Here is an 11338-nt window from a genome sequence, read left to right as displayed (position 1 = left end):
AGTGTGTTTAACTCAGGTGATGCCCGAATGTTGGAGGGGTTCCCCCCCTCTGTAACTGTTAATTGTGATTTACCCCGCGGCCTCCCCCGAGGTATAAAAATAAAGAAGGCGCGTTCGGGCGGGTCTTCAGGAGCACAGCGGCCAGCAGGATTGCTAGTGCTAAACAACTGGGCCGCACCCGACCACGCGGTCAAACAATAAACCTGTGTCGAGGTCATTATTGTCATCAAGCGCACATCGCGCAAGCGTGTCGGGGACGGTGCAGTCCATCCCCGAAACTACACAGCCCTGCAAATTAAGCACTGGTATTAGACCAATGTTATTCTTAACAGCCTGGCCTCCTCCCATAACTAAAGTCAGGCTCAGCGCGCCAACTTTTTCGAAAGGCTTTTAGTTAGCACAAACAGCGCGTCTGGCCAACCCGGCCTGGGTGTTGCAACTGCCCGGAGATATATTTACATACAATAATTCTTAGTGCGCCTCATTTACATAATCAGTGCCCGTCCTCGACGCCTGGCAGGGTTCCTGCTGCAGACCCCGTGAGGCCGGCCGGCTCGGGAATGTTCAATGACATGTGCACCTGTCCCTGCGCCGTAACCTTGCGCGGGGAGGGGGCGGGCGCGAGCACCGCGGTGGTCGAGTGCAGGGGGGGGCTCCTGCCCTCGGGTTGGCGCCCGCTGGGCACGAGGTGGAGTCCCAGTGTGACAGCCCCTTTGCCCACAGCGCAGTCTGTCCGCAGCCGCCGACCCCTCCCTGTGCCCCGGACGGAGCCCACCACCCCTGAACAGCTGGATAGGAGGGAGACCACGAAGAAGGCCCGAGTGAAGAAGGTAAAGTGAGGGATGAGGCCGAGCATGGCCCTCGGGGACGGTCCATGCGGGGACACTATACGAGGAGACCCCTAAGGACCATCCCCTGGGAGGCCGATAAGGGATATACTCTGAGCAAGGGGAGACCTCCAAGAGGGGGCACGTGCAGGCCATGCGAGGGAGGCCTCCGTGGAAGGCCCAGGTGAGGGAAGAAGAGGCTCTGGGTGCTATGATAAACGAGACACTACAGAGGAAAGGCGAGTACCGTGGAAGACGAACATAGAGGCGCAGGAGGAGAAAGAGACCTCGGGGGAAGGAACCGTTGCTTTCGCAACTGGTCTGTTCAGCCAGACACGCAGGAGCTCGCGCTGTACTCTCCCCTCAGTCCCTTGGTCTCCAGCTTTACCCCGGGCGGGCTCCCGTAGGCAGTCAGCGCCTGTGCTTGGCGCAGCCCTCCCTGCTGAGGCGGGCTGGCCGGAAGAGCGGCCAGGCGGCGTGTGAACGCTCCTGGCACTGCCGGTATCGGGCCATACTGGGGCAGCATTCTGAGAGGGTCAGGCGGGAGGGGATAGCATTCTGCTCTGCGAGTATCCGCTCAGTGTAGAGTTTGGTTAGAAACGCGTTTTTTTCTCTTTATCCTACCACCGTCGGTATCGGCGGTGCTGAGATGATGTCCCGTCAGTGCCAGGCCATGTTAGAACACGGTCCTGTCACTAGTCAGCTGTGACGCCAGTGAACACCAGGTAAAACATGGCTTTGCTAGAATAATGCTTTGTGAGTATCAGACCGCGTTGGGATTAGTCCTGTATCACACTGTTTTAGGATAATGTACTACGAGTATCAGACTGCCATGACACAATATCCTGTGAGTGTTAGGCCATGTTAAGGCAATCTACTGTGAGTATCAGACTGCGTCAGAAGTGTATCGTTATGCCCTACCATAATGTACTATAATTATCCGAATGCGGCTGTCCTACTATAAAGTGATATAAATATCAGACCGCCTTAACATATTGTACTGCGAATAACAGGTTGTCCTACCATAATGCACCAGGAGTATTCGATTGTAATAAGATATTGTGCTGTGAACTTCGGACTGTTCTAGCAAAATGTACTCTGATTACTAGACTGGGGTGTAATATTGTACTGTGAATATCAGGACGTCCTAGCGTAATAGCTAGTACTGTTAGTATCGGCTGTGCTACAATAATATACCGTAACGATCAGACTGCATCATGAAACTATACTGTGAGCATCAGGCTGTCTTTGAGTAGTAAACTGTATCATACAGGGGTAACATAAAGTACCTGAGTATTAGACTACTGTAGGATAATATAGAGTGAGCACCAGGCTGTCTCGGAGTAATAACCTGCATCAGACAGGGGTAAGGTAAAGTACATGAGTATTAGACTGCTGTAGGATATTATACTGTGAGCACCGAGCTGTCGAGAATGCACTGTATCAGACTAGGATGTGATAAAGTATACAAGTATTAGACTGTGGTAGGATATTATACTGTGAGCAAAAGCCTGTCCTAGAGTAATATACCTTACAGACAGAAGTAAGGTCAAGTACATGAGCATTAGACTGCAGAAGGATATTATACTGTGAGCACCAGGCTGTCCTAGTGTAATGCACCGTATAAGTCTAGGGTGTGATAAAGTATATGAGTATTAGACTGCCATACCATATTATACTGTGAGCATCAGGCTTTTCCAGAGTAAAGTATTGTTTCCGACAGGTGTAATATAAAGTACATGAGTATTAGATTGCTGAGGGTATTATGCTTTGAGCATCAGCCTGTCCTAGAGTAATGTATCATATCAGAAAGGGGTAAGGTAAAGTACATGTGCATTAGACTACTGTAGGGTATTAATACTGTGAGCATCATGCTATCTCAGAGTAATGTAACGTATCAGACAGGGGTAAGGTAGGCTACACGAGTATTAGACTGCCATAGGTTATTATACTGGGACCATCAGGCTGTCCCAGAGTAATGCACTGTGATTATCAAACTCTGGTAGGGTATTGCACTCTGAGTATCAGGCTATCTTAGTGTAACATATTGTGAGTATCATACTGCTGTAGGATACTGAACTGTTCGGATTGGTGAAGTACAGTGTGCTGGGGTGTCAGGTGGTAGAAGGATGCTACTCACCAGTACTGGTACCAGAATCCAATTCACTGTCTAGATGTTTCTCCCTGGATAGTGCCACTAGGCCTTTCCTCCTTGATGTGATCAAGTGGACTGTGGTGTAGAATTAGTGACCTCGAAAAAGGCATCTTGGAGGGGTACAGAACTACTCAAAGACAGAGATTGGAGCAATTCCTGAAGACTCGCTGATGTTACCAGCACCGCCTCATCACCCTAGGGTAAGATAGGAGTCTGAGCATAGCCTTGGGGTCAAGGTTCAGGCAGGTGTTAGGCACGGAGGATACAGTTACTGCTAAAGTTCTGGGAGGAGTGTGTCTTTAGGGTGGGAGTCTTGGAAGTTGGAGATCTGAGAGAGGGCTAGCTTGTAGGGTTGGGCGTGGGTGCTTCATGTCAGGTTTGAGGCTGAGGTCAGGTGGTTGGGGATTCATGTTAGAGTTGGAGGTTTTGGTGAGATTGGGTTTAAGGTGGGCACTAAGGACTGGTGCTGGTGTCAAGCTCAGCAGGTTTGTGATTCGTGCTATGCTTGGAAGATGGAGTTCGGTTGAGAGTGGGATCACGGCGTTGGGACAGGACTGAAATCGGAGGTTGAGGTTTGGAGGCTTGGTCGAATTTGAGGTTTAAAGTGCAAGGTGTTCCACATAGATGCAATATTCTACATAAATAATGTTATAACTTCTTCCGAAGGATGTAAGTCTGCTATTTTGTGCAGAAAATTAAAGGTCATGGCTTCGAATGAAGCTTCTTATTTCCTTGGAAATGTCTTCTTTTTGCAGAGTTCACGCTTTATACAACAGCATTTCTCCCCATCACGATGGGGAGGGGTAAGAGGTGGAGGGGGCTTGCAGGCGGGATCTCAGCCGCTAGAACGTCTCATTTGACAGCTCTACCGTGTTATAAATAGATGGACGTCAGGTCCCATATTTGGACCGACTGGTACTCTGTGGTTGTGCTGCGAGGTAGGAGCCCTTCCTAAAGGCTCCTCTCTTCTCTGATATGTGCAGTCGTACACCCTGGGTTGGTGGTTGGCAGCGGCACAGTTTTTAGAACTGCCGCCAACCCGTCACGGGCGTTATGGATCCTGAGGGGCAGGGGAGCGGGGGGCCATGTCGAAGAATCTGTGGGCAGATGAGTCCAGTGGGGTGGAGGCAGCAGGAGTGGACTCCACATAACATGATGAAAATAGCTCTCAGTTTCTCCTACAGCCACTTAAAGCAAGTATCCAACGTCCACAAGTGGCTACGTTGGCACGTCAGTGCCTTGTGAGCTACAACTCTTCACACTGCTTGAACTAGAAAGACCGTCTGCACAAGTTGGTAGCAGCAGAGAAGTCTCCATTTGGTGCAGAAGAGAACGCACAGCACAACATTGCATGAGTCAAAAACGAGTGCGTGTGAATATGATGAGGTGGAACGTCATGGTGAATGCGAGTGTGTGGCATATGAGAGTGTGTGCTAAGGAGTATGATTAGACGAATGTTTACAAGCTCATATATATTACGTGAGTGCGGGAGAACGAGTGTGTGCCAGTAGGAATGTGCAAATGAAAGTGAGTTGAAGTGTGTACAAGCAAGTATTGTGAGTGCATGTATGTGTGCACACATAATTGTGAACGTATGAACGTGTGCAAATGGAAATGTGGCCACATGCGCTAGTGTATGTATACATGAATATCATGGTGTGAAATGTCATTATGTACATGCAATGGTGTGCAGATGTGAGTGTATGTAAGAGTGCAGGCTTTTACTCATTTGTAGGGATGAGGGTGTGTAGGTGAACGAGTGTATGTATGTCTGTTGGACAGAGTGGATGTGCAAAAGAGGTGTGTAAACGCCTGTGTTTAAGTATGTGTTTGAATGCAGGTGTGGGTAACGGGGAGTGTGCCAATGGTGTATGTGAATGTTGGTGTGTGTGAATTCTAGTGTGTTCATTAAACAAATGTAAGCAAATGAGCATGTGGGAGAAAGGTGAGGCAATTGGAGTATGTGAAGAGTTCTTGTGAGTAACAGAGAAAAAGTGGATGAAAATGTATGTTTGTGAAAGAAAGTGGAGGCAAACGTGTTAACGAACACGTGTGAATGACAGTGGGTGAATACAAGTCTGCACATGTATAATCGTGTGCTAATGCATGCGTGAGTGAAGTGAGAGGATGTGTGTACAATTACCCATGTGTAAATGAGTGAGTGAATATGAGTGTGCGTAAATTCGAGCATGGGTGAATGGAAAGCTGTGTGGATGTATGTGGGGGTTCTAGGGTGTGAGAATGCAAACGTACGTGACCACGAGGGCCATTGTGAGCTTATATGAGTCCTTATGAATGTAAGTGTGCGCAAATGCCTGCTTGTGAATGCGACAATGTGAGCAAATGGGGGTGTGTGAGGAAATGGAAGTCTGAACGAACGGAAGTGTGCTCGTACTGTGTGTAAGAAAGCTATTGTGTGGGGGATGTGTGTGGGTCAGTGTGAACTAATGCAGGTGGGAGAAAGTGGTTTGTAAAGATAGAGGTGTGCAAAAAAAGTGATTCTGGGTAAATGGAAGAATAGGCCTATTGTCTGTGTGCGCGTGTATATGTGGCTGTGCACCTGTACGTGACCATGCTTGAGTGAAAGTGCTCGTCTCCACCATCGCGGGCACTTGGGTGAAGCGCACATATATCACCACGTAGTATCTGGGCGTATGGGTGAATGTACGACATGTTTTAAGTTCGAAGGGTATTTTTGTCTAAACCTGTGTGAATTTGAACGTTTCCGAAAATGATGGTATTTATTCAATGGATGCGTGTGAACGTGCAGTGCAGATGTGTGTGCGTGAGACGTAGAGTATGAGTGGGAGTGTATGTAAATGCCACTGTGAGTGTGGGCATAGATGTTTTTGGGGAGTGTAGATGGTGAATAAGCGTGTAAACGTAGGCGAGTTTGTGGCTGTTCGTGTAACAGTAGATACGTGTGCGAGGGGAGTGCGAGTAGTGCACGTGTGTGAATGGCTAACTGTGCTCAGACATCAGATCCATCCTTCCCGAAGTATGTGCGCTGGGGCTGAGGCTATTCCTGGGCCGGACACTTTCCTGACCCCAGCCAACAGGACAGGCCCAAAAATAACCGAGGAGCCGGGGCTGAGATTACAGCTGCTGCCACACAGCCCATGCTGGGAGTGAAACGTCTGTAGCACACTCACCGCGAAGGTGGTCGCTTCTGGCGCTTGGATACATGTAAAATACGTTATAGGTCTGCAGATTACAAGCTTGCCTTCGTCATGACTTCTGGCTCTTGGACGAACGTATAGTACCGTTTACAGAGGGTAAAATAACCCCGTCATAACTTCGGGCGCTAGAGGAAATGGGGGCATGATATAGGTTCTTGGAGCACAGTCTCAACCATCACGGGCACTTGGGTGAAGCGTTCTTATATTATAATATTATATCATAATATATTGGGCACGTAGCCTCTGGGCGCATGGGTGAATGTACGACATGTTTTAAGTTCGAAGGGCGGGTATTTTTGTTCGCTGTGGCCTTGGGCCCCAGGCAGAGTGGAATTTGCCAGCTGGGCTAATATCCCATGTTAGGCGACTGGGGAAAGGGATGGTTTTTGACCAACACACCGAAGACCTGGTAATTTTAGAGACACGAATGGCGCCCAACTCTTTATCTCCCAAGTGCGGTCTAACACGTGGACTACACCCCTAGTAGTTACAAATATATCACTAAAGCATGGCGTGGTGGTGCACTGTCATTTACAAACAGCACGTTTTCTACTGAGATGCTCAGTAAATTTGCAGAGGCATACACGTTTTACTGGTAAAACTATATTATGCTAAATGATAATTTGTGGGAAATCTGGCTTCAGTAATTTTTTGTCATTTGCCCATCACCAGTAAAGTGCCTTGGTTTCTTTTGATAAAGTAATTTTTCCCACCACACTTCAGGGTAAAAATTGGCCTAATTGATACTTTACTTGCTGCTAATATATTTTGAAATACTTGCACAGTTAATGTATAGACATTTAAATGTTAAATGTTAAAAAAAAAATATCCTACTGCTTTCTCTTTCACACTCCCTATACTCTACCTAGATTGTCATATAGGTCACTTTACAAATACTCTAACTTTGCTGTTGGAGTAAGAAAATTACACACCAATATCCCTTTTAAAAGAAAAATCAGCAATTTGACAGACCGCATAGCCTGACATTTGACCCCTGTCTTTGAACGCTTTGGGGAGGTTAAAACAACATTTAAAGGCATCTTTATTGCTCTTTCACTTTCTGAACACTGGGATGGTTACTCTGGGGGTGCTGCAGCACCCCCTGCAACTCTACTTCCAGCACCCATGACCTATGCTTGACATATTCATAACTGTAGTGTACCTTAACAAACAGAATCCTTCAGATCATCAAGGAAAAATATATTGGGCAGATTATGGCACATAAATAATAATACACCTGCAATTGTATTTGCACAGTCAAAGCAAGTTGATGCATTCAAATTCTGAACACTTACTTTTTAGTTACCACTTTTAAATCCACACTTTTACCACTTTTAAATCCACACTTTTACAAACGAACGCTTGAAAGAGTCAGAGTCACTAGCGCACGCACACACACTCACATATAGATTTATGCACATCTGCACTTGTGTTATTTGAATGACATCTGTTAATACAAGTTTGAAAAGAAGTCCTATTATTACCAAGTTCAAACATGTTCACTTTTTCAGCCTAAGAAGGAAGAATTGCTGTGTTGGCCTAACCATGATTTGAGACTGCGACCTTCACTTTGCGAGCGTATTTCCACCATTAACACGCCCACCATTAACTCACACAGCTACATTAATGGCTGTCCCTGCTGGCTACCTTTTTCCAGGAGCGGCTCCTCCTTGAGGACGGAGGAGCGTCACCCCCCCACCAGCAGTGACAGCTGCAAAACATTTACCAAACAACGATAATAAATCGTTATTATTACTATTGTTTGGTAAAAGGGTGGGGCCACTGGGGTGATGAGCAGTGGGGGGGAGCGCTAAGCACTCCCCCTCAAAGCGCATGTGTGCTTCAAACACACATGCGCTGTAGGCTCTCTCCAGCCCAGCAACACAGTTGCTGGGCTGGAGAGAGCCTGCACAAGCTCCCAGTCTGCCTGGGAGCACCCTGGCTGGGCGCAGGGGAGGCTGGGAGCCTGTGCCTGCAGTCGATGAGGGACAGAGGAGCGGTGCGCCGCGGACGAGGTAAGTGTTTTTAAATTTTTTTCAATTTCTAATTTTATTTTAATTTCATCCGCCCCCTCCCCGCGGACCACCCCGCCCCTTTACCTTGCTGTGAGCCACTCCTGCCTGTTTCAGCTGTTAAATAGCTGAGGTAAAGCAACATGCTTGACACGTGCATAGGGCAACTAACAGCTTCCAACACTAATAAAATACCTGAGATGGTTAATTGGTCTGATGCAGTGCACTGCTTGTATAACACCTATTATTAGTTGCTCCCATTTACCAAAATATAATCTATTTTTAAGCATAGCCATAATTTGGAAATGATTTCTCCAAGAGCTAAAATGCATTACCTATATAGTGCATCCAGGAGACATGTTATTTTTATTTCTGCCCTGAAGACAGAATGTTTCACGGCATCAACAGCCTTCAAGTGGTCAAAACACCCTGAACATTCCCAAACAAGAACAAATGTTCCATTATTTGACAATGCTTGCAGGACTATAGCCAGGTTTTAATCATGTTCTTCAATGTTGCTCCCATATACCAAAATATCATCATGGAAGGCAATTGCCCCAGGTACTCCCCCCAGTCTTTCTTTCATTAAATACTGGAAAACAGAGAAAGTGCTGGCTAGATCAAAAGGCATCCTACTATAAAGGAATAATCCTACCAGGAGGTAGGTTAGCTTTTTTGATTTTGAGGTTAGCTTTTTTGATTCGTCCTCAAGCTTGATGTGGTGGTACACACTAGTTAAACCCAGGGTAGAAAAGACCTAGGCACCCACCAAGGTTGAAACCATTTCATGTAGATTTGGCAGGGAATGGGCATCCGCCCAAATGGCATTATTGATACTGCATAAGTCAATGCAGAGCCTCAATTCCCCAGATGCTTTCACTGACAATGGGGGGACACCCAAGGTGATGATTCTACAGGCTCGATGTCAGGCAGGGCAGGTTTGTCTCGAAAGAATCCAACACTTCTCAGGAAAAGCACGATGCTATGAATGGACCCACCTCCAGGCACCACTGGGTTACTAAATGAATTTGACCCATGACCCCTAAGATGCCAGATGAGGGGAAGGAGGAGGGTAAGAAACAGCAGGGAAGGAGAAATGAGAAATGTTAACATAATATATGTATATGTTCTATTCAATAATCATCTAAAATATATATATATAGTGTGTGTGTTATACCATTGATACCTTCAATAAAAAGCTTGAACAATTTTCCTTCCCAAGAGAGGAAATGGGCCTCAATAAAATAATATTCTTCTGTATCTTTCAGTAAATGTGGAGAAAGTGAATCCATAACACAGCAGTTCTTATTTCTCAAATTTCCTATAATCAAACAAGTATCCACTCAAGCAAGAGAGTTCTTTATTAAGGACGTGTTTTTTGATGTCTGTGGACAACAGCACTTACCTCAGCATATGAAATTTCCTTGTGATATTGAAAATCCAAACAACAGCACTTTTCATAACAATTAAAGGTTCAATAATTGTTTCACCTGGACAACACTTTCCTCAGCGCTTGATAAGTAAAGTCAATGATAAGTTTTCAATATGAGTTTGTAATGCCAAATGAAACTGAAGTACTCACAATAATTGCAAAAGAAAAATAATTCATCCAATTTCCTGCAGATTCTGATCAAGCAAGTCTTTATAACTCAAAGGAATTATTTGTATTGCAGTTAGCAATTGAAAAATCAAGTAAGTTGCCAAAGAGTTAAACTTTAGAAAACAAATCTTTTAACTATTTGAAACTGAAAGTATTTAAACAGCATATGCTACCAGGCAGGCTGAAGGCACATCCTCGAGTTTCAATACCACAACATGAACTTTACTTTTCTCAGAAGAGTTAATTGTTTGCACAGTCTCTTAACTTGTGCAATGGATATGTCGATAAACAGCGTTCATTGCAAAGATAAACATATCTCAATATGTATATTTTTGCCATTCTTTAACAGAAGACTGAAGCAGATATCTCTGACATGGAAACTTTGATTTTTTTTTAAAAAGAGCATGCTTCCAAGGTATTTCATGCTGCACCTCATAAAGGTGAAAGAAGGGTCACTCTCCCACAGCAGATTTACAAGTCATTGTGACTCCATGGTGATTTTGAATTATTGAGAGTTACAAACTCACCTTCCTAAATTCCGAGATGAACAGCAACAATTCCTTTGAGAGAAGGAGCACTCCTCCTCTTCGACCACCAAAAGAAAAGTTTGAATAGCAAGCATAGATCACTGGGTTTGGCTCCCTTATATACAGGAAACGCCCAAGTAGAGCAAGGCAAAGTTGTGTAACAACTAGATTTCGTTATTCATTGTTATTTAAGCACCATTCTTAGGGAATACACATGAAACAGCCATCACATTCCAGATCATGACACTCAGTTATACATTTTTTGCATAAATCCTTTAGTATTTTATGTTTTCCACTATACGCAAATACATTTCTGTCCTTATGTCTTACAGGTATCAAAGACTTCAGTACTATATGATGTTTAAAACCTTTAGATTCAGCTAAATTGTCACTGAAAACCCAATTCTATTTTTTCCAATTGCAACATAAATTCATTCACTTGTGCTGAATTCAAACAAGTACTGCCCTGCCATTCATCAACTACATAGACAGGCGAGTTTTACTTAGGATCCCGTCTAATGCCCATTTCAACTTGACGAGGCCATCCCACCAATGAGCGCCCCTTTCTTGCTACATATACTTTTCCTCTAGTACTGTGACCCAGAAAATCCAACTTTCCCAAAAAACGTCCTGCCAATTCAATTTTATGTTCTGTATATCCCCCAGGAGCAGCATTAGGTGGCAGTAAACACCTATTAGGCCATAATTCATCCACAATCCCTTGCTCAATAATCTTGTACCAAGCACAGGAATCAACTAGAACAGAAATTTGTTTACCATCAATATCAATATTGCAGGATGGAAACTCTCTTTTGATTGATCCATCACTTACATACACACAGCATTTAGATCTTGTATCACTTCCCCAATTTCTTGTAACTGGTCCTCTCATACATTTACCAAATTTGTTTTTCAAAAACTGGATCAACACACTACTGAAATGCCCTTTTTTAAATGCATTTAGAGCATACTTTATCTATGGCAGGGTGACCTTTAAAATTACCTAAATGTGAGGGATTAATGCATCTATAGCATGCT

The 11338-nt window shown here is 44.8% G+C and overlaps 1 protein-coding gene across 3 annotated transcripts in view; it reads left to right on the top strand.

Moving 5' to 3' along the window:
- Positions 1-642: 642 nt before the first annotated feature.
- Positions 643-11338, top strand: part of LOC138284552 (kelch-like protein 31) — a 49727-nt gene continuing 39031 nt past the window's right edge. The window contains exon 1 of one of the 3 annotated variants that reach the window (XM_069223448.1): positions 643-830. Coding sequence is in view for 1 of the 3 variants with exons in the window: in XM_069223447.1 (XP_069079548.1) it covers positions 875-1011 (137 nt within the window). In the remaining 2 variants the exon portion in view is untranslated. The other 2 variants (XM_069223447.1, XM_069223449.1) reach the window with 2 other exon arrangements.

This window comes from Pleurodeles waltl, chromosome 3_1 (genome assembly GCF_031143425.1).
Source record: "Pleurodeles waltl isolate 20211129_DDA chromosome 3_1, aPleWal1.hap1.20221129, whole genome shotgun sequence".
NCBI lineage: Eukaryota > Metazoa > Chordata > Amphibia > Caudata > Salamandridae > Pleurodeles > Pleurodeles waltl.
This window is presented reverse-complemented; position numbering and strand designations above follow the sequence as displayed.